The sequence below is a fragment of the Tenrec ecaudatus genome, chromosome 2 (assembly GCF_050624435.1).
Source record: "Tenrec ecaudatus isolate mTenEca1 chromosome 2, mTenEca1.hap1, whole genome shotgun sequence".
Classification (NCBI taxonomy): Eukaryota; Metazoa; Chordata; class Mammalia; order Afrosoricida; family Tenrecidae; genus Tenrec; species Tenrec ecaudatus.
Genome location: NC_134531.1, coordinates 173070406 through 173095540, shown reverse-complemented (window position 1 = coordinate 173095540; position 25135 = coordinate 173070406). Strand labels below are relative to the sequence as shown.

Here is a 25135-nt window from a genome sequence, read left to right as displayed (position 1 = left end):
CTTCATTCTCTCATTACAGACCCCATAGGACCACAAGAATGAATTCTTCCATATTTTTACCTGCCACTCTACACACATGTACAGAATAACTTCTACTTCCTCTTTTAACCCCCCAGTGGATATAAAAGTATAAAAGAAAATGTCCCCAAGTGGCTAAGGTTGACAGTGAATTAATGATGCATGCCTATATCCAAGCATATCACATTATTCAATAGGCACACATATTTTATGATCTTTGAAGGAATTAATTGAAAGAATTTACTATTCTAACCATGATGAAAGTATCAAGCATTATCACATCAATTCTTATTTTTTCCAGGAATCACAACTGTTCTGACAATGACCACAATCAACACCCATCTCCGTGAGACACTTCCCAAAATCCCCTACGTCAAGGCCATCGACATGTACCTGATGGGGTGCTTTGTCTTTGTTTTCATGGCCCTCTTGGAGTATGCCCTGGTGAACTACATCTTCTTTGGAAGGGGACCTCAGCGCCAGAAGAAAGCAGCTGAGAAGGCTGCTAGTGCCAACAATGAGAAGATGCGCCTGGATGTAAACAAGGTACATTCAGAGGGCAAACCCTTTTTGCTTCTTATCTCACAGAAGAATGCTAGCAAAACAGGTTCATGATCTATTTAACAAATGAGGAAACTGAGGCCTAGATGTGAAAATGTGTAGCCTTCCCCAAACCATGCTGATAATTAGTGATACAAGCAGGGTTGGTACTCAAGTTTTTGACTCAATCTTTAGATAACTTTTCCAATAGCCATTGCATTGCCTCCAACTCATAGCAGCCCTGTGTAAAAGAGAAACACTATCTACTCCTACACTCTCCTTATGAGTTTTGCAATATTTGAGTCTATAGTTGTAGGTACGCTATCAATCCATCACATCGAGGGTCTCCTTTCTTCTTGACATTACTTTATTGGAACTCACTCCAATGCTCCTTCCCGATAGCATGTGCAATGTGTGCAAGACAAAGTCTCACCATCCTTGCCTCCAAGAAGCCATTCTGGCTGTGCTTCTTACACAGGCTTATGTTTTCTTCTTCGTATTTCCTTTGCCAGTAACAGTAGGGTTATCTGAACCTTGGTTACCTAAACTTTAGTCACCTAAGAGCCACCTTTATAATTTTCTATATATGAGTATAATGCACAATGTATTTATTTTATGTTTTGCATTCGATTACTTTTTTTAAAATTTTCCAAAATGCTTATTTAAGATCAGACAAATACTATGCAGAATGGATATGCATGCACGTTCGCATTCAATTACTTTTAAATGTAATGAAAATAGATTTCCTGTCACTCAAACCAGTCTTTGAAAAAACAAACAAACAAACAAAAAACCTCACTGCCATTGAGTTATTTCTGACTGAGTGACATCGTGGGAAAGTAGTACTGCTCCTGTGGATCCAAATTACTAAAATACTGGACAATTACTATAAAAGTGGTAAATAAAAATAAAATGATGCTACTAGATTCTAGATTACACTGCTGTGCAGTGAAAGATCTTGCCCCAAGTTCTGGGTTTTCTTTGACAAAATGAGAGATCAGCAGTTAGTGGAAACGCTGAATCTTGCGTCTTAGAGAAATGAAAACAGAGATAAAAGTAAAATTGAAAAAGGAGTATTTTTTCTCTCTTAAATAACACCTTATGACTCAATACCCACCACCTATACCACAAAAAATCAATGACGTACTTGGCTATACCAGATCGCTAAAGAGCTTAAGGCAGTAATAGACAAAGAAAAAGTCTGCATAATGTGAATGCTATTGAGTCTGTAAGGCACCAGGTCTTAACCTGTAGTGTCCATTGAACTGATCTAGAGGTCATTAAAAGTTAATAAAACATTAATCCCATGCCCAAAATTCTGATTAAATTGTCCTGAAGTTTGCTTAGGCATCATAACTTTTTTAAGTCTGCATTTTTTTAAAATATCGAGACTATAGATAAAACATACATCAGTTTAGCAATGCCAAAAAGCAACTCAGTGATGTTCACCTCATTCAAGCTGTGTCACCGTACCGGTGCTTTTTCTGAATGCTCCTATCTAATCTTTTGAGTTGCTGTTTTCATTCTGATCCAAGATAGTAGTTCTTTCATAGAGTATAATGCTTTAGGCAGATAGGCTTTACTAATGCTGCAAAGCAAACTTCAGGGAATAATTTTAATTTATAGTTTAAGTTTAATTATTATCTCAGAGCAATAATTCCAAGTGTTCTTCAACCTTCAATGACTCCGAAAAGTCTAGACTTCCTGAGAATTTCAAATTCTGTTCCATGGTCCCCCCAGATTATTAATCTGCAGCCAAAGTTCAGAATTGCTGCTTTTGACGCTTTGGAGCAGAGTTTCAGTGACCTGCCTTGACTTACAAAAAAGGGCAAGTCAGTTCTACAACTTTCTACTTATATATATTTACAGATGTATTTTCATGGAAATCAAGTTTAGGCGTATTTCTACTCACTACCACAGAATCAGTTCTGTCACTCAGCCACCTTATGGGACAAGGGAGACTGTTGGCTTCTTGGGGTTTCCATGGTGAACTCTTTTTCAGGAGTAGAAAGGCTCATCTTCCTCCTGCAGATTTAGGAAGCCCCTTCAAAAACAAAGCAAACAATGTTTTATTCTAACATGTGCCCTATTAAATGATGTTAATAATACAGTACTCAATTTGATAAGTAGTTCTTAGTGATGGGATTAAGAAAAGAGTAGTACTTTAAAAACATTTGGAATTGTTAACCATAAAATGAATTGACTATTTCTTTAACATTTTAATATTTCTAAATTCGGTGTAATTCCAAGAATAGTACACCATATCTTCTATTAATAATGTTTTATTGGAGAAAGCTCTGTGGCCACTTTCAGGTTGTCCATATTTTCCATATATCCGTAGTTCTGGTGTTACATTTTGAACTGTTTACTCTCAGAGTAATCAGAAAACGATTTACTCTCTTAATAACCAAGATCCCCGTGTGGCAAAACTTACTTGTGCTTAACTGCTAATGTCCAAGTTGACAGTTTGAAATCACCCATTAGTACCACAGGAGAAAGGCATTAGCAATCTGCCGTCATAACAATTACAACCACTACTGCTCTCTGGAGCAGTTCTATGTACTATTTAATACATGAGGTTGCCAAGAGTTAAAATAAACCAATTGGCAACAGAAATGTGCATGTTATAAGATATGTTGGACTATAATGAAAGGCTCTTTTTTCTCCGAAGATACTATTTATAAGGATTTGAATTTTGTGGATGGCTTTTGAAAGCTAATACTAGGAGGGCTTGGATATTATCAATTTCTCTCTATTTCCAAAGTTTCAATTATTGGACTCTGTCACTAGATTCCAATGTATCATTATTGCTCTCTCAGAGCATCCATTGAAAGAGTGCTTTTTAATTTCATGTTACGATTTTCTTCATATAATAGGTTTAATCAAGAAGGAAGAACAAAGAATGTACAGTTTGAAATGAGCCTTGAATCAGCTGTCTAGTGCAAACTTAAATGATAACATCCGATTTCCTTTTCACTTCCTTCTACCTAATTTTCATATAAATGATACATTCAAGACTATCAGTAAAGGTTGACTAGAACCTGGGACCTGGAAAGCGTCAGGTACGAGCCTCAGTGGGTTGAGGGAGAGCAGAGACAGGGTCATTGGGTTGGAACGCTCAGCTGAGTTTGGACCCACAGATCACACCATATAGTGTGAGTTGTAGAAGAGTTCTAGAACTCTTCTAGTTCCTGAGGACCCTGCAACGGTGATCCCTGAGACATGTGTCTTGTCAGGGCTAAGGAGGACTGCTACTACTACCATCTAATAGGCAGAGGTCAGGGATGCTGCTAAAAGTTCTATACGCTTCACAAATAACTATCCCTTAACAAAGAATTATCTAACCCAAGCTGCCAATCATACTGATATTGAGGAACTGTGCGCTAGTCATGGTTGCATATATGAGAAACTAAGGCCCTAAAAATAAGGATACTTGTCTTATCAATGCAATATTTTAGCAAAAGTTATTTATTCTGTCTTTTTGATCGGAATGTATAACAATTGAGAGATTAGGAACTTTGATTTAACACAATGATTCTTAGCAAATATGTTTTAAACAATTAGGCTTGAGTTGTACCCACTGATTTAAAAACTGTGTGACAGAGAAGGGATCTAGCCATTCTGGCCCTTCAGTTTCCTAATCTGTAAAATACCCTTAATCCCTCTGTCATTAATGAGGCTGTTATGACGAAGATTTGTGATATTGTACAAGGGAGGAGCACTCATGGCAAGCAATTAATAAGAAGTAAAAATTGACACAAACACTATCTAACATGATTGTTTAACATTTTTACAATGTCCAGGACTATTTGTAATGCCTGCTTGTGTGTTTACATGCTGTCGCGTGTAAGATGCAATCCTGGCCCTAGAAAAGAGTGCTTTCTAGGAATACACATTCCATATCAGATGTTTTAAAGTCAAAGCAAGATAGCATGTTTTAGACACTATTAATTAACTGTCAAGTCATAGCAAACTAGCTATTTAAAACTTTATCAGTGATTTCTCATACTAGAACATGCACTACATCTTGATTATATTAATGAAAATAACGACAAGCACCACCTACATTCTCTTTTGCCATATTTACTTCTTTAACCCAGGATGAACCCACCCCCCCCCCCAAGGAAATTCACTTTCTTTTCTAATTATACAGTGTTTGCTGTTGTTTTTCCTGGAATCGTGGATAATGCCCATTTCTGATCAAGATTGCCCTTCTTTTTAAGTGTAATCTTGAAGTCTTTTTGTTTTTTGAAGATTGACTATTTGTTGCGTGCTCTGGACAAATCAGTCCCTAGGAGAGGGAGTGAGTTTCACCTCCCTTTGGCAGTTTCCTGAATATGGAAGCAGTGTAGGAGATGGCCCAAAGTGCTCTTTAACTTGTGCTCTGTTCTGCGGTCAGCAAGGGATGAAAGTGGGAAGCTTATCAACGTGTTGCTTTAACAGCATATTTCTACATTTTCTTTTTTTATTTTCTGTACTAGTTTATCATGACTTTTTATTTTAACCAAGGAATAAAGTATAGCTCTTTATCAATTATTGCACCATCATTTACCTGATACACTTTCCAAGATTGTAGGGGTCTTGGTGGCATGAGATCCTCAAGGTTAGCACTTGTGTTTGGGAGAAAGATGGAGCTATCTACTCCGTGAAAGAGTTGCAGTCTCAGAAACGAACAAGAAGCGTTTTACCTTGTCATATAGGATTGCTATGAGTTAGCATCGACGGAATTGTATGAGTGAGGTTCAATACTGTGCTGGAAAGTTAACAAAAATTCTGAGCTTTGATTGGGATTTCCCTATCTGTAGCCAGTAATTCAGTAAAGGGAAGAAATAAATAAATAAAACTTGATTCCTCATCATTCCATCCACCAAGAGCAAGTCAAGCCCACGGCCTTTGAGTTGATTCTAACTTGCAGTGACCCTACGGAGCAGTGGACGCAAAGTGAGGCCAAAGCTAGAGATCTTTCTGGAAGCACTCTTACTTCCTTCTTCAGTGGAGAGCTGATGGATTAGTCGAGGTTATTAAACACTGCATAACCAGGTATCCAAAGAGCCACTGAAACCCACCCACGCCCACTATCCTGGAGTCGATTCCAACTTACAATATCAATTTATAGGACAGAGTAGAAAGGGTTTCCAAGGCTATAAATCTTGAAGGAAGCAGACTGCTACTTCTTAGCCAACATGCCACCAGAGCCCCTTGTTTATACATCAGTTATATATTCACTGCAGTTTACCTCAACTGAAAATCAAGCAAAACAAAATATCTGCTTGCCCACAAATCATAGGTTAAAAGCAAGTGCCATTTCCTCAGTTGTTAAGAGTATCATCTACCAACTTTTAAAATATAAATTTCACGTCAACTGGAGACCTTCTGCATAGTTTTCCCATGATTTCTTTGGACTAGTGTTAAAATGTGTCACTTTTCATTTTAGGTTTAGGAGAGTCCTTCCTATTACGTCTTGCATTCTTCCACGTGTGTGTGCGCGCGCATGTGCACTTCACCTTTTGCTTTTGATGGATTTCACCCTTTGTTTTTGCTGAGGCCTTTAAGTTTGCAGTGTTCTCTTTTAAGGATTATATTGCTTCCTTCTTTATTTTCTTTTTACTACTACGTATATGCATATTTGAGAGTTTCATTATTACTGTTTTTTTAGCATCTTGACTCCTATGTGTCTTAAAATTATCTTAAATGCCTCAAATATTCTCATGTTTGGGGAGACGCACAACCAGTAGTTGAAACGAAGTTGCACCCAAGACATCTCCGTTTAAGAGTGTTCTTTATTCTGCATTCATAACGTCGTCAGTCTCAATGTTGTCCTTGTCCATTTTGCCTAATCTTTGTAATGCAAAGCCACTAAAATTGGTTCAATCTACTGAATTCTAGTGCTTGGAAATAGATTTTTTTAAGTAAATAATACATTAGAAAGAAAACTAATAATTCATACTCTCTGTTAGCATTGGTCGTTTCTTATGCTTTCTAAAGACCAGTGCATTTATCTATATCCAATTTACGTTAACCTACAATCCTGATCTAGTGCCATCAAGCGACTAAATTAGCACATTCTCTACTTTGTCTTCCAGATTTTTTATAAAGATATTAAACAAAATGGGACCCAATATCGATCCTTGTGGGACCCTACTGGAAACCTCTCCCCAACTAGACGGACTACCAATTACGATTTCTCTCTCTATACGGTTAGATAGCCAGTTTTTAATCCATTTATTTGTATTTCTGTTGGAGCCAATTTGTTTAGCTTTCCATTGGGATCTTTGTATGGGTTCTGTGTAGATGACTTGGGCACGTGTGTCCACAGAAACTTAAAGTAAGATAAATGTTTTCATGAAGCCCTAGTGGCTTTGGCCTGTTTGCTTTCCCAATGGTGAACTTAAGTGCCATGTTCCATTCAGGTGCTGTTGTCTTGCTACAGAAAAAGGCAAATGGATCATGTTTTGATATTTGTTTTTGTTTGTTATGAGAGGACTTAACCTCATGGGCATTTCTTTTGCTGTGGTTGTCATGTTTCTTTTGGTTGACTGTATTGGTAAAGGAAATTAAGCATTTCTTGGGTGGTTTGTTGATAATTCAGGAATCTACGTTTTCTGCCCTAAGTTATTAAATTCTATCTAAAGATCTCATGCTTGCATCAAGTCCTTGTTGCTCTATTATCATCATTTTTTCTGAATAAGTGTTATTTTGGCAGCCTTAGCACAATTAAAATAACAGATAAGAGGCAATGATTGAGATTTCACCTTGTCAAGACGTCCAACTCAGAAGAACTCCCTAGAAAATTTATTTTGGCTCATAAATGATGTCAGAACCGTCATGTGTTTCTAATGCTTAAGAGTCAAGTTATCACTTCCCTTACTCTCCAAAGTGGTTGAAACTGATTATGAGAATAATTGCCCCATTCAGCTTATCATCCATTTTTTTCAAATCCTAGCTTTTAATTTCCTCTGGTATGAGGCAGTGAATGATATTAAATACTTGTAAATATTTTTCATGAGGACTTGATGCTAAGTGGACTTTTGGTTTTGTATCTTCTAAGGATTATAGTCTTCCTTAATTTCATTGCTCTTGCTCTAAATTCCTGACATCTCATTGGCAGGTGATTGGCATATGTGGTTGGTGTAGTTAACCTATAAATTGCTACTGTTTTGCTATTAAAGTTGCCTTTTAACTTCGATATTTATAGTGCTGTACATAATAACAATGTTAGATAAATTGATATTCTTAAAAACATGCCAAAGAAGAGGTGATTGAAACAGTGTCAGTCACTGTTTTAGCCGAAATTCCCTAATCATTCCATAACTGTCTACATTCATAGGCTATGGAATGTATTTTGCTGATGTTCTTGTTTTTATCCTATCTATTATTATTGATATTGTTATAGACTGGTTTGGTTGAATAGCATTCTGGGTAGAATATTAATCATTTACAAGAAATTATGTTTGCCTGAAGTTTGCGTATATGATGAAAATGATTAACAAATACTTAATTTTTCAAGATGAAAATCAAAGCACACACCTTGGCCATCTATTAGATGGATAAATTAGCATGACCACTCAGAACTAGCATTAGATAATTAGGAAGTTTGAATGAAATCTGCATTCCTGGTGCTTTACATTGTTCCATGGTGGTTTGAAAGAGTTCATAATACTTTGATCCTACAATGTTTATCCTAATTTGCAAGAACTCTTCCTCTGACTCATAAGCAATTTTGTGAAAACTATTGTACAGTGATTTTTACTCTGAACCGTGAACCTTTATGTCTTCTCGTTCACACTTTTCCCTATTGGGTTTCCTTTGTTCTGTCCTTTGAGAATCTCTAATATTTTAAGATGCATTTTGAGTGCACGAAACTCGCACTTGTATTCACAAGATCAAATGATGATCCTATGACATCTGTAACCTGTGATAACATTGAAATCCTTGTGACAATCTGTAGTGTCAGTTATGTGCACTTTCCAGATGTTGGCTTTTTAAAGACCGAAATCGGGTTCACATTCAGGCTTTGTCTGATATAAGCTGCGCGACATTAGACACGGTTGACCTTTCTACTCTTGAAGTTCCTCAACTAAGCACTGAAAACTCTGATTTCTTCATCCTATAGTTACTGAGAGAATTGAATGAAATCATGTTTTTAAGAGCCTTTCACAATACTGAGGAGCCCTGGTGGGGCTTAATTTTAGATTCCCCATGTGTTTATGATGTGTTGGGTTCTGTGCTGGGTTGCTAACTGAAAGTCAGCAGTTAAAAACTTCCAGCCAGCTCTGAAGGAGAAAGATGAAGGATTCTACTCCCTTAAAGAGTTCTCAACTCACTGCCATTGAGGCAAGGCTGACTCAGTAAGTCCCTGGGTGTTCCCAAGTCTGTACCTGTTTACAAGTGTAGAAAGTCCAGTCTTTCTCTGCAGAGTTGCTGGTGGTTTCTAACAGCTGGCCATGGGGATTGTAGTTCAATTTGTACAGTGTCAAAAACCCACAGGGGCAGTTCTACCCTGTCCTAGAAGCTCACCATTGACTCAATGGCAGGGAGTTTCATTTTTAGGTTTTGTACAATACCAGAGAGAAAGATAAGACTTTCTACTCCTGTACAAAAATATAGTCTCTGAAACCAACAGGGGAAGTTCTACCTTGTTCTACAGGGTCACTATAAATCAGAATCGACTTGTTGGCAGTGAGTTTTTAATGTGAAAGAACTAAAATCCTGGAAATCCAAAGGGGATGTCTACTGTATCCTATAAGAGCTCTGTGAGTCAGAATCAACTCAAGGGCAGTAAGACTATTGTTTATAGTGTTACCTTTCCTTTGCATTTTCATATCTGTGGAATAGGTAAATATAAATTCTAGCATAGCTAAAGTTTTCATTGAATGCATATCACATCATTCATTTAAGCATTCATTCTTCAAATGGAATTTCTTGATCAAAATATATATTCCTTTATAATGTTGGTACATGTATGCAAGTTATTCCTTAGACTATTTTTATAATTTATATAACCAGTAGCACTATATGAGAGCTTGGCATTGCTCTTGCACATTCATACACACAATCCACAAGTTATTCAAAAGATAAAGAGAGCAAAAAAAACATATCTAATTGTGTTCCTAACAGTGAACATTGTTGCAAAATAGAAAGACATAATAACATAAAAACCAATGTGCAGTTCCACTCTGCTCTATGTACTGTCCACAGATTATAAAACAGCAACAGGAAAGCGAAACCCAACAAAACAATCAACCCTCAATCCAAAATGAGATGATACAGAGGGGCAGGTACATCACAGCAATGAGATTAAGACAAACAGAATTTAAAACTCCATGCAAGTGGCCTTTGACCAATGGCAAGATTTGATAGCAATGTCTCCTTCCAGATGAAGCATCACACCAAAGAAGCAGCATGGCATCTTTGCAAAGATGCTACTGGAGTGAAAAGAGGAGAGAGGAGCTTGACATGCAATATACACGTGGTGACTCTTTAAAATATTCTTAAAAATAAGATTATACTTGCCTTTAACAAAAATTTCCTTCTCACCAAAAATTCAGATAAAATTGAAACCACAAGTCAAAGATGAAAAGATAAACAAGAGGCGACAATAAAGAAAAACCATCTTTATAAAAACAAATTGATATATTTAAAACTGGAAAAATGTAAAAATGAAACAATGTGGCAAAAAATTCAATGTATAAAAGTAAATTAAGGATATGAAAAATCATAATAAATACCTAAGGGAAAAATGCAGAGATAAATATCAATTAGTGAAAAGGTAATAGATATGCAAGAAAGTAGATTAGGAAAACTACTTTAAACTAATGATGATAACTGATTATAATAACAACAAACACTGCTGGGATGTTCACTGCAGGCTTCGACATGTTATGGCTTGTAGGTCATTATTATGCCATATTTCAGTAATTATACTTTTACAGATGACAAACAGAGACGCAGTGAGGGTAATTAGCTTGCATAAAGTTAGACAACTAATTGTTAGGCTGAAAATATGATTGCAGAAACTGCACTCTCAACTGCTGTGCCATGCAATATATCTGCATACCAAAAGAATGCACTGTTACAAGAAGACAAATTGCAAACTCACCAACACCTTAAAATATTCTTCCGAAATTACTAAGCTTCAGTCAGAAAAAATAAATAGCCTACCACACAAGGACGGTGAAAATATTAAAGCATACCCCACCCCCCAAACAGTTATCAAAATAAATCACAGAATTACACAGTTCCATTAGACAATAAAATTGTTTCACAGGCTTCTGAAAGAAAGGAAAGTCAAACATAAGAATATTTTTGTTGATATAGGAAGACAAAAGAAACTCTATCCTGAAATGCACATTCTCTGGGAACAGAGCATCTGTGAGTCTTTAGTTAAAACTAATGAACACTCTACTTCCAAGTTAGTTGAATAAAGAACTTTAAAATAGGACAAGCCATGTGGTAGTATTTAGTACTACAGCTATTATGTAGAATCAGCGTTATGTAATTCTGATCATTGAAATCACAGAATAAAACATAATTGAATTATTTTTAAAAGCTGGGTTCTAAAAAAGAATGCATAAAAGCACAAAATCGGATGATATTTCTATAATGAAAGTCCAAGTCATTCATTGGGTGTGAACAGATGGAGCGGCATACATACTTGTACATACTTGCTTGCTAATCCATGGAGCAGATTCACCATCTCTTCTTTTATTTCAGTACATGAACCAAGATATTGAAAGAAAAAGATACATTTAAAGTTGATTAAAGTCTCTGTGATCTTAAATAGGAGGCCTGGTGGTGTTAGTGGGTACAAAGTGGATTACTAGCCGCCACAAGTTCAGCAGTTCAAGACTGTGCACCGCTCCTGGGGAGAAAGACAATGCTATCAATTCCGTAACGGGAACTTTTTGGATGAAAGAGTTACAACTTTGGAAACTCACAGGAGCAGTGCTACCATGTCCTGTTGGGTCTCTATGAGTCTGAACCGTCTCAAGGGAAGGGAGTCAGTCAGTGGTGCTCAGAAGGGACTGCATGGCAGTGAGCGAGAGAGAAAACCAGGTTTCCCTGAAGGTCCAACGCCAGCCGCTTGCATTAAAATGCTCCAAGTGCTGTTTTTAAAATGAAGAGTCTAACTCAGAACTGATAAGTCCAAATCTTTCCTGGGAAAGTTCAGTGATCTGGATCTCTGAACACATGAAAGTCTTTGTGTGCACGCCAAACTTCAAGGGACTGAGTCAGAAGAATCAAACCTGACAATGCACTTTCCCAAGCCGTAAGCGTGTGGAAAGGGTAATGCAAAGAACATGCACATGAAGTAGTAACAGCTGAAAGTCAGACAGAGGACTAAGGACAACGCAAAAGCAAATTTCAGGCAGAAATTCAGATGATAGAATTAGCTTACCTGTTAACCAGAGTGCATCACAAATTCACCTATGTAAGACTACAGTGTGTTGGATTGCATTTGCCAATGTCTGGAATTGTGTTGTATTTGCCAACCACAAAACTAATGAAACTATTAAAAAATCCAACACTTACTCCAACTGAGCTCCACAAAAGGCCATATATCTGAGATATTTCTAACGCGGTTATTTGAAAAGAATCTAAGTAATGAAAACAAATGAGACAAATTCAAATCCTGCCAAAATCTGAGAACTGAATATTACTACCATAAGTGGATGGATTTAATGTAAAATGTATTAAGACTGATGCTTTGTAGTGATTAAAAATTGTGATCTGAATGTAAAATATAAACATAAGACATCTGTAAAATCAGAATAGAAATACCATTCAAGTACATTAAAACCTTAGGCAATTAAAGAAAGAAATAGTAGAATGTTTTCCAATAGCAGATGAAACTCAGCCCATCACAGGTCAAAAAGAGAAATTAAACCAGAACTGGGTTTATAAACAAATCAAATAATAATGAAGTATATTTAATAAAGGTTATTATTTGCAAAATTCATGCACACAACACTGTTATCAGACCCAATAAAATTTTAATTTAAGAAAATTTGGAACTTGATTACTGTACTGGATAAACAATCCTAGGTAGCATGATTATATAAGTAATATAGTTGAAATAGTTAACATGAAGGAAATTATAGATTCAACCACTTTTCTAGCAAATAGTTTTCAAAATTCTATTAAATATATAATTCATGATGGTAGGAAAAGAAGAACATATTAAGGAATCATATTAAAATAATTCATCAATGTAAATTATAAGTTAACAAATTTGAAAACCAAAAGAAATTAATGCACAATTATATCACAGTTCTTAAAAGAAATTTTAAAGTAAGCACAATTGGTAAATGTAATTTTAATGAAAGAAATAGAGTAAAATAGTACATGGAAACAATAAATAGATATTTTAAAAGACATATTAGCCATATGAATTAAAGAAAAAAATTAATACTCTACAAAAATCTAAAGTAATGTGGATAAAAGCACATGTCATCCTTAGAAAATACAAATTGTCAACTTAACCCTAGGAGAAATAGAAAACATGCGCAGGCCATTTGCCAAACGAAACTAATGAAACGATCGGAAAAATCCATCATTTACTCCAAAAGAACAGCTGATCCTAATGGATTCAATCATAAATCATCAAATATTAAAAGCCACTTACCTCCAGTGGTATTTAATTAGTAGAAAGAAAAAAAGCAGAAATTAACAGAAGGAAGGAAAACATACAAATTATTTAGAGTTTAGCATAATATAAATATGATGCCTAAACTATGCATCTTTACAAAGAACATGAGAAAATTATGAATACTTCACTAATGAAAATCCAAAATTAATTGTCAAGTTGAATCTATAGAATATTAAGTTATCCTAACCACATGCTGTTGTATAAAAAATATAAAGGTAATGTTATTTATCGCATTAATAACTTGAATAAGATGCAAAAACTATTAATAAATTTTTAACACCCATTTCCAATGCCACAGATTAAAATTCCTTAGAAAATCAGAAGCGATGAATGAGGCTTATTTTCTTCCGTCTATTTATTTATTTATTAAATCATTTTATTTGGGGCTCACACAACTCACCACAATCCGTAAATATATCCATTGTGTAAAGCACATTTGTACATTCCTTGCCCTTATCATTCTCAAAACCTTTGCTCTCCACCCAAGCCCCTGGCATCAGATCCTCATTTTCCCCTTCCTCCTCCCTCTCTCTCCCCCCTCCCTCGTGAACCCTTGATACTTTATAAATTATTATTTTGTCATATCTTGCTCTGTCCCACATCTCCCTTCACCCACTTTTCTGTTGTCTGTCCCCCAGGGAGGAGGTCACATATAGATCCTTGAAATAGGTTCCCCCTTTCCAACCCACCCTCTTTATGTCCTCCCAGTATTGCCAGTCACACCCCTGGTCCTGAGGAGATCATCTGCCTGGATTCCCTGTGTTTCCAGTTCCCATCCTCTGGTCTAGCCAGACTTGCAAGGTAGAATTCAGATCAGGATAGTGGGGATGGGGGTAGGGGGCGCAGAAGCATTTAGGAACTAGAGGAAAGATGCATTTTTTATCGTTGCTACATCGCACACTGAGTGGCTCATCTCCCCCAAGACCCTTCTATAAGAGGATGTCCAGTGCCTACAAATAGGCCTTATTTCTTTCACCTAAGAAAAGCCCTATCATTTAATTCTTGATTTAGGGTGAAAAAGCATAAACAAAAAAACTGTGTGCTCAACATCACTACTATTATTTAACATGTTCAAAATTATTAACCAAAAGTAATAGGAAAAAGGCCGCTTGCTGGAAATGAAGGAGACATAGTTGAATCCTAGGCATATTTATTTTACTTAAAAGCTTTACATGCAAAAAACAGAAACATCAAAGAATAAGGACGTTTCCACAATTTTCCCATATTAAAAACCTTTAAACAATAATGAAAATTTTAATTCAAGGAATAAAACAATTATCTTTTAAAATAATAAATTTTAGCAAAAACTATAAGAAATTAGCAGAAAACTTTGAAACAAAAATTCTACATTGAAAAATAAATGAATAAATGAAAAATGCTTTATGCATTTTAAAAATGGTAGCATTTTAAATAGTTTAGTTCTTTCTAATTATTTTATGAATTCAGTGCAATCTCATTAAATTACCAATAGACATTATTTTGGGTTTCTGGTCTTTTGGTAGTTTGTTTTAGGAATTTAACTGAGTAATTCTCAAATTAAGCTGAAAAAAATATATATATCTAATATAGGACTGTCCCAGGAATATTAATATATACACAAATTAGCCCAAAACATAATAAAAGTAGATTCTTAATGAAAGCACCAGTTCCCACTATTGGAATGAATATACATGCATGTGAGTTAGAGCCTGTCAAGCAGTGAACACCTGGTATGCTATTGGAAATATTAAAATGTGTTACCATGTTTCTAACCCAGTCCTGTCTCCAAATAGAGCAAAGATCTCAATATAATTGAGGAAGAAATTTGCAAAGAAGGGAAAATAATGTAAAAATATTTTGATAAACTTTAAGTATAACACACAAATCAGAATCTAGAAAATAATCTGCAATACATTTGATCCGATAAAAATGTTTGATTTCTAAGTTTGTCTTTTGATCTAGGTAAAGGAATATTATCATGCAATTTGTAGTTTTAGCTATAAAATCCTCACCTAGCTTATCAGGTAAATCTTTCAATCTGAAAATAATTTTGACTGTGTTGCTTCTGATTACATTTTAACCTATGTAATCATATTTAACATTTTAACATTTTGTAATCATGTTTTCTTACACCTATTATGCTTGTTTAGATCTGTATGTACATTTATTTTTACATATCTGGGCTCAGATCATTAAGCTGGTTTTGTCTTGGACTCATATTAAACATAGCAATTTTCTTTTCTTTTTTCATTCACTTGTTTTCCTCTCGCAAACTATAAGCAGTACTATATGTTCCCATGAATTTCCCTAATTGTGACTAGGTATGTGTAATCATACACATACATAAGCTTTTATTTATTATTTTAGATTTAAATCATATGATAGTATAGTCTCAAAAACTTTGTCTGAAGACGCTATCCTGAGTTTCTATGCATTCAATTAGTATGCATATAAAACATTATATGATATAAGCATGTTCCATGATATGACTCATACATATCATAACCGATTCAGACAGTCTTATATTATGCTGATTTAAATTGTTGCCTGATTGTTTTTTATTTCCACCACAAACACAAAATCAAAGGCTCAGGCAGACATCTTAATAGGTATTTCTTCATACATGTAGTTCACTCAATTGGCAGAAGTGCCCAAAGATAAATGACTGGATCCAGGTTGTAGGTAATTGTAAATGTAATGACTTTTAGCATAATGCTTACCAAGCAATCATCTATCCTTCAAATACCTGCAAATATTCACAGTGACGAGTTTTGTCCTTTATGTCCCCTTTCAGCAGTAGTGTTTTCTGACTGTTCTTTATCATTTATACAGGATATGATTTTATTATTAATTTGTTTTCTATTAACTCTTAATTTGTTTTCTATTCACCAAGGATTTAAGCTTGGGTACATCTATAACAGCCCTGCTTATGCTGCCCTGTAGATAGATTTTCCATGAAAACCACTGTGCACTAGCGTGTGAGCCACAGAAAACTGGAGGAAAGTCTCAGCTTTGACTGCTAACAAGCCACCTATACTAACAAGTCAGCATCTACTCCATAGAAGAATGTGACTTCCAAGAACTGAATACTAGACTGTTCTAGAACTTTACTGAGTCTTATTGCCTGAATATTATTAGTCCCACAGGCTCATTTCAATTAGACCGCCTTTCAGCGTTTTTCTACCACAAGTGACTTCTTGTTAATTTAGTATGTAAACAGAGATTATAACTCTCTGTAATTTAAAAATAACTATTTGAACAAATTTCTTTTTGGAAAACAATAATGTAGTGGGAGTGTCTATATAAAGGAATATTATCATGTATTTTCTTGGAGAAGCAGCAAGTAAAAATACTTGAGGTCCAAATCTTGGCCTAGTTCATAAAGAAAAAATAACTGAGCAGACATGCTCATCGAGTTAGAAAAATTGTTTACACTGGTGTAGTGCTCTTTCAGTATGCTTCCTATTACACATCATTGCATTATCTCAACAACTGTTACATCCAGGGAGGTTTGAGAGAAGTACCATTTTACAGAGAAGATGGTGGACAGAGACTCCCAGGAAGTCATTGATGTGCCCAAGTCTTGCCACCTGTTATTTTTCATTCCAGAGTGGGTTTCTCTGGTTGTTCCTTACTCAGAGACCTGGATTTATCACCTACCCTGAAGTAAGGCATTGACTTAGTCAGTCTGACACATTTGCCTCAATCAAGATTTATTAGAATGGGAACTAGAGCCAGTGAGCGAAATTTTGAAAACCTATAATGGGGCCTTCAAAAATTCATGGGAAAAATCTATTTCCTTCTAATTCCATTTTTCTGGGAACTTTTTGAATCCTCTTCAAAGTTGACCATATAGAATACCTACATCACCAACAGTAATAAAAATACGAAATAAATTAAGATTTATATGTAATATTTTGTGGATTTTCAAAGTATTTGCATTCCAGAACTTAAAATACAATCATCACTGATATAACACTACCATGTTACTCAAACGAAACTCACTTCTATCTATTCAATACCGACTCGTAGAGACCATATATTACTAGATCATGTAAAGTAAAGACCATCCATTTAACCCCGTCTCATGGCCAAGCTTGTTGGTGTCAGATTAGCAATGTGCTCCCCAATGTCTGGCTGATTTTTCTGGAGTGAATTGCCACGTTGTTCTTTGGAGGCACTTTTGAGAAGTCTCTGATCTCTAACCTTTTGGTGAGCAACTTAACACATTAAGTACTTGTTGGAACCACCAACGAACTCTAATCCTTAAGGAACAATTTATAATGTTTTTTATTTTAATAAAGATTCATGTTTTAATTTCTTGAAGTTAGTGCAAGATTTACATATATGATGAATATTTAGTGTATCATTTCCTTTAGAAATACTTTATGTATTTTAGTTAAATATGTCATAGGAAATGTAGCCTATCCAGTATTCTCACAGCAATATTTTTTTTCTTCATCTATATTTTTTCTTATTTTTATTAAATACTTTTATTGGGAGCTCTTATGACAATCCATACATTCAACCATTTGGACAGCACATTAATGCATCTGTTGCCATCATCTTTTTCAAAGCATATTCTTTTTACTGGAACCCTTGATATCAGCTTCTCGTATTTTTTTCCCTCCCTCTCCAACTCTCGCTTTCTCATGAACTCTTGATAAATTATAAAGTATTATTTTCATATTGTACATCATTTGTTGTCTCCCTTCACCCACTTTTCTGTTGTTCTTCCCAGTGGAAGGGGGTTATATATCGATCTTTGTGATCAATTCCCCATTCTCCCCCCATCTTCCTTTCCTCTCATGGTATCACTATTCTCATTAATGGTCCTGAGGGGGTTACCTGTCCTGGATTCCCTATGTTGCAGGCTATCATCTATAGCAATGTATGTGTTCTGGTCTAGTCAGATTTGTAAGGTAGAATTGAGATCATGATAGTGGGAAGAAGGAAGTGTTCAAAGAACTAGAAGAAAGTTGGGTCTTTCAGCGGTTCTATACTGCACCCTGACTGGTTCATCTCTTCTTTATGACCCTTCTGTGAGGGGATGTCCAGTTGTCTACAGATGGGCTTTGGGTTGCCACTCCACGCCCCCTCCGCTATTCACATTGGGTATGAATTTGTTCTGGGTCTTAGATGCCTGATACTTGATCCCATGGGCATATCATGATCACGCAGGCTGGTGTGCTTCTTCCATGTGGGTTTTGTTGTGTATCACCTAGATGGCCGGTTTTTGTTTTTAATTTTCAAGCTTTTAAGACCCAAGACACTATATCTTTTGATAGCCGGGCACCATCAACTTTCTTCACAACATTTACTTATGTACACATTTTGTCTTCAGTGATCATGTTGAGAAGGTGAGCATCAAAGAATACAGAATTATTAGAACAAAGGGTTCTAGCATTGAGGGAGTACTTGAATCAAGGTCTAATGCCCATCTACTAACTTACTACTTAACATATAATCATAAGTGCATAGCTCTATTTCCTTATCGTTATATATAAATACATTTACATATATACATGTCCGTATTTAGAGCTTTATAAATGTCCTTTGCCTCCTAGTCCTTTCCTCTGTTTCCTTTTAATTCCCTCTTGTCCAACTATGATGTTTAACCTTCATTCAGGTTTCAGTAATTCCTTGCTGTTACATTGCTCATGATTAAGCCTCATTAGACATCCTACAACCTTCTCTCTATGGATTTTAGTTGACTTTTTGTTCACTTGTCTCTAGATTTGTTGATCCCCCCATTTCCTATCTCCCACCTTCTCCCATGTCCCCCAAGTAATGTCAGTCCTGTTGTTTTCTTCTCCGAATTGTTTATCCCGCCTATCTTATCTAGATAGACATGCAGAGACAATAATAAGTGAAAAAACCAGGCAGAGCCAAACAAAATAGCAAAGTAAGACAAACCAATAAATATAAACAAAAAACAACAACAAAAAGAAAGCCAATGACAAAAAAATAAAAGCCTATAAATAGTTCCAAGTGTATTTTTTGACATTTAGGAGTGTTTTCCAGTCAAGTCTGTTTTTGGTATTCACAGGGACTTCACTGCTTTGCTCCCTTTGCTGCTCTGTTGCACGCCCTTAGTGTTTCACCCGTGTGATGGGGTCAGGTCAGGCACAATTCCCACACTGTTTCTGCAGCGTTGTTCCCCATAGCTCTGCGGTTCAGAGAGGGATGTCCTGTCTCATGGTGGGGCCATTCCTATGGTCCTTTCCGTGTATTGTCTGCTCTGAGCAGGAATATCATCCTTGGGGCGTGGTGGGCCAGGATGTGTTCCACTCACTCTTCTTCCCTCTTTGTTTCTCCTGAGTGCTCTTTGTTTCTCCTGAGTGCCCCTCTCCCTGAGCTGTAGCTTCAGTGCTGTCTTCTGAAGTGAATTATTTTGGGGGGCTGGGGGCTCACATAGTTGGAATCGGGGCTGGCCCCACAGACCTCTCTACTGGTTCCCTGCTACATGCCAGAGTTTGCATTCATGTCTTGGTGCACCTGGTTGAAGCCTTCTCTCTCTCTCCCTGTCCTGTAGAGATAGAAACAGTACCTTCTCTGCTTCTGTTAGTTCTCTGCTCTCCCCCTACCTATGTTTTATTTTATTTTATTTTATTTCTTTTTCTTTTCCCCTCCTAATTAGTTGGCTGCCATATGTATCCCTGGATTGGCTTAGGCCCATCCATAGTACCTGGACCTCACCCCAGGTATGTATGTATGTAGTAGCTTTTCCCCTGTGCCCCATTTGTTTAGGCTTACCTCATTGGACTCATGTTCTACTTATACTTTTGTGCTTGGCTTACTTCACTTAGCAAAATTTCCTCCAATTCTTCCCATGCAGCAAGTGGCTTCATGTGTTCGTCGGTGCTTTTTAGGAATGCGTAGTAATCCATTGTATGTATGTACCACAGTTTTTTGATCCATACATCCGTTGATAGAAATTTGAGTTGTTTCCAACTCCTTGTGATTGTAAACTGTGTCGCAATGAACATTGGAGCACAGGTGTCTGGTTGTGGTCTGTTTCTTGCCTCTTCTGGGTATATGACCAGTATGAGATTGCTGGGTTGTGTGGTAGCTCAGTTTCCATCTATTTTAGATATCGCCAAATCAATTTCCATAATGGCTGTATGTACTTACAGGTCTACCAGGAGCGGATGAGAGTTCCTATCTCATCACAGCCCTTCCAACATGTTACTTTCTTACTTTTTTAATTGGGTTGTCTTTGAGGGTGTTAGGTGTTATTTCATAGTTGTTTTAATTTTCATTTCTCTTATGACTAATGATCAAGGACATTTTCTCATATGTTTATTGGCCATTCGGATTTCTGACCCTGTGAAACTTCTGTTCATGTCCTTTTCCCACTTCCTTTGTGGGCAATAAGCTTTTTCCTTATTGTTAGCTAGCAGAGTATTGTAGGTTTTAGTAATCAGGCCTTTATCTGATGTGTCATTGCTAAAAATGTTTTCCCAATCTCTGGGCCCTCTTATTACTCTCTTGGTGAATTCTTTTGATGTACACAGGTGTTTTATCTTCAGTATATCCCATTTGTCAATTGGTAATTCCTCTGTATTTGTGTCCTTCCTGATTTCTGGAAGCTTATGTGTTCCCTGCACTAATGTTTTCAGGTTTGTCCCAATTCCCTCATTAATGTCCCTAATAATTTCGGGTTTTACATCAAGGTCTGTGATCCACCTTGAGTTTATTCTTTTGCATAGAATGAGGTCAGAGTCTTGCTTCATTTTTCTGCAGGTCGAAACTCATTTTTCCAACACTACTTATTGAAGAGGGGCAACCACTTCCCATTTGCTATTTTGGGGGCTCATCAAAAATCAGTTGTCTGTATGCTGATGTTTTTATTTCTGTATTTTTAGCTCTTTTGCAGTGTTCTGAGTATTTTTCATTATATTAGTACCACACTGTTTTGACCACTGTGGCTGTGTAATACGTGCTAAAGACAGATAATGCAAGCCCTCCCACTTTGTCCTTCTTCTTGAGGAGTTCTCTGCTACTTCTGGGCTTCTTCCCTCTCCATATGAAATTGGTAAACAGTTTTTCCATTTATTTGAAGAAGGATGATGGTATTCGTATCAGGATAGCATTAAACTTATATAGTGCCTTGGACAGAACTGACATCATTACTATATTGAGTCTTCCGCTCCACAAGCATGGGATTTGTTGGTCACTGTTGGTTTCTTATAATAGTATTCTGTGGTTTTCCTCGTACAGATCTTTTGTTTTTTTAGTCAGGTTTATCCCTAGATATTTCAATTCGTGCTTGGCTATTGTAAAGGTTACTCACTTTTTACTCACCTCTTCTGTGTTCTTGTCTGATGTGTACAGCAGTCTGGGAGACTTCTGTTTGTTGAAGTTTTGCCACTCTATCATATTCTTCTATTGCTTCCAACACGTCACTTGTGGAGTTTTGGATATTTTCAATATATAATATTATATCATCTGCTAATCAGGATAATTTCTCCTCTTTCTTCCCCAGATGAGTATCTTTGATGTCTCTGATATCAATTCTTATTGACAAAACCCTGAAAAGATTATGAACTGTTTTGCTTTCCCCCTCCCCCAACTCCGCCTTTTACAAAGAGACAGAAAACTGTGTTTTTCATGGATAGCTTTGGGAATCAAGAACTGCGATTATTTTTTTATTTAATACCTCTCTGTTAATACTAAATTGTTTTGTGAAAAACAAGCACAGTTCCTCCAGCAAACTAATGTTCCTAAAGATATGGGGAATTTTATGTCTTCTACTGAGATGAGGTTTGCAGAGTTGGTTGACGCTTTTTGGCAAAGGGCACCAAGAGAGATTTGACCAAAATGGACCTGACATAGTTTTATAATCATCTTCTGCAGCAGTAAACCAGTAAAGAAGGTGCTGATTTGCCTGTTGGCACTCCTGCTAGCTTTGACTGCAGAAAATCTCTAAAAGCTGGAGACGCTTTTTTTAAACTTTTATTTATTGATTAAATCTATAGGGGCAATGTATCTGGCTTTCTCTACTGAGTCTCAGGATACCTGCCATACCCCCCTTCAGGGATACCTCTGAGTCATGGGAGGGCAAATCTGCTAACTCTACTCATTATCCTTCTGTGAGACCAGTGCTTTTGGTTTGTTTGTTTGTTTTGACAACAATCAGTTCTGAGAAATGTTTGTAACACAAGAAATCATTCTGGTGGAATGGCACATCTGCTACCGCATCATCTACAAATATCCGTGTATGTCTTCTAGTCCAGTGCTTCTCAAAGATAATCATAAATCTAAATCCCCTGGAGGGCTTGTCAGTACTTATGATACTGAAAAGTCATTTTAATCATTTGAACTACTATTACCCTTTTACAAAACCCAACATTTTCTAAGAACTTCCATAAAGGAAAAAATCTGGCTTAAGTTTTCTATTTTCAGATAACATTCAACCCATTGCCCATAACAGCATTGAATACAGGGCCATTCTCAGACCACATCAGAAACACCAATAATCTATGAAATGTACCACTTCTGTCCCTGAAATCCGGTAAATCTCTGGATTTACTGAATCAGTTTCTGATTGCCCAAGAATATACACATTGGCAAAATTTCCAAATGAATTTGATGTATACTGAAATTGGACAATTGTTATTCTATTGAGTCCTTCTACATTCTCCATTTTGCTCATGATAAAATCTGAAACACAAATAGAAATCATGATAAAAGTTTCACATCTAGTAAACGGAAAACTTGGGACTTGAACGCAGGTCTTTCTACCTTGAAAATTCTACTGAGGTTGGCATTAGATGACCAAGATCCAGCTGTTATTGATAGATATTTGGTCAGAGAAAAACACCTTTGATATCTAACTCAGTCTATTTGAGATTTAATTCTTTAAAAAACTGTTAGATTGGCAGTTAGACTTGATATGCTTGCCCATCTTCCAAAACTCATAATTTCTTCATGTCAAAACTGAACATGCAGCCCTGTGTTTGGTACAGTGTAGTCACTTTCAGTGGCCTCCATCATCTGTTGATATCAGAGGTAAATGTAGGTAGTTCTTAAAGTACAATTGACAGTGCTGTGTTATATTCTGCATAATTCTCTTAACACAAAAGTTAAGGAGTAAAGTTGGACAGTGTGTTTGACAAATTATCAGAGGTAATTCCGAGTATAAGTGGCTCTAGGCACAGAAGCCAGCACACCACAGCTGTCCTGGGGATTGCTAACTGAAGTGGATTTCATAGGTCCTGAAGCTTCACTCTACAACTGTTGGGATTATCAGCATTTGAAGAGGGAAGCATAAAAAAAGTTTCCATTTAAACTTTCCCATTTAGAGGACAGTGGTGCAGAGTAGTGCAATTGGAGAGCTGAGGATGGTCTTCAAAATTTTCTGTCATTGAATTTTAGAACCTGAATCAATCTAAAAGAGTGTCTAGTAGTCCAAAGCTCCTCAATCTTTAACATAGGACTTACTAGGAAATTTTGTTAAAGTGCATACTCCTATTCAGTAGGTCAGTGGTAGGACTTGAAATTCTGTATTTCGAGCTGGCAAAGCAGCTGCCCCTTCACTATGAATAGCAAGGCTTTAGGTTGTTGCTGTTATTGTTACGTTCTTCAAGTCAGTTCCAACAAATAGCAAGTCTGCGCACAATAAAACACTGCATGGTCTGGCAACAGCCTGACAACTGTCCTCGTGCCTGAGCCCATTTATGCATGTCCATCCATCATGGTGAGGGCCTTCCTCTTTTTTGCAGCCCTCCACTTTACCATGCATGATGTCCTTCTCCTGCAACTGGTCTCTCCTGACATTATGCCCAAAGGATGAAAGAAAATGTCTTGACACCCTTGCCGCTAAGGAGCACTCTGACCGTACTTCTTCCAAGACAGACCCGTTTGTCCTTTGAACAGTCCTTGGCACTTTAAGTATTCTTCTCCAGCACCACAATTCAAGCGCAGCAATTCTCCTTTGGTATTTCTTATTCAATGTCCAACTTTCATAACATAGGAGACAATGGAAAACACAGTGACTTGGGTCAGGCGACCCCGAGTCCTCAAAATAACATGCTTTGTTTTCAATATTCTTATGAGTTCTTGAGCAGATTGGCTTAATACAATGCATATTGTAATCTCTTGACTGCTGCTTTCATGAGCATTGATTGGGGTGGATTCAAGTAAGAATCTTTGACACCTCAACCTTTTTTCTACGTATCATGATGCTACCCATTGGTCCCACTGTGAGGCTTTGGGGCTTCTTTACATGGAGTTCTAATCCGCACTCAAGGCTGCAATCTTTAGAGAAAGAAGCCTTGGTGGTGCAGTGGTTAAAGCACTCCATTTCTAGCCCAACGATCAGAATATTAGAACTCACAATATGCCTCACCACAGAAAGATTCAGCAGTTGGCATTCATAAAGTTGTTTAACTGTGGTCAGTCTGTACTGTATCCTATAGGGTTACTATGTGTCAAAATTGACTTACAGGAGGTTGATGGTTTTGGACCAGGACAGGGAAATTAGTTACACCTGGAGTACCAACTTGGACTAACTAGTGGTTGCTGCTTTGAGAACTCTACTGGGACTTCTTTACTTACATGAGGTTAGCCAGCAGTGTGGGCAGGTCAGAGTATTGAAAAACAAGGAGTACTGTCTCAAAGGCAACCAACAACCAAATCTGCAAGTTTAAGAATTGGAATCTTACCTTTTTGGAAGTTCTTCTGTCCAGGTAGCTCTCTCATTCTTACATGGAGAAACTGAAGTCAAGAAAAGCTAGTGGTCACCTTTTCGAGTTCTTTGAAGTACGCTGTTCGTATTGGTATCAGGATTGCATTGACCTTCGATGGTGCGTTCCGCAGGATGGGCCTCTTTACAATACCGAGTCTTGTGATCCGCGAGCATGGGATACTCTTCCATTGGGGAAGGTCCCTTTGCGTTTAGTGTATTACCACCCTGTAGTTTTCCTTGTACAGATCCTTTGGGGA

General features: G+C 36.8%; 1 protein-coding gene across 3 annotated transcripts in view; it reads left to right on the top strand.

The window, feature by feature from the left end:
• Positions 1-25135, top strand: part of GABRB2 (gamma-aminobutyric acid type A receptor subunit beta2) — a 272105-nt gene that overhangs the window by 222814 nt on the left and 24156 nt on the right. The window contains exons 8-9 of one of the 3 annotated variants that reach the window (XM_075543183.1): positions 320-564; positions 6642-6755. In XM_075543183.1, the coding sequence (XP_075399298.1) occupies positions 320-564; positions 6642-6755 (359 nt within the window). Of the gene's footprint in view, positions 1-319; positions 566-6641; positions 6756-25135 lie in introns of all 3 variants that reach the window. The other 2 variants (XM_075543185.1, XM_075543184.1) reach the window with 2 other exon arrangements.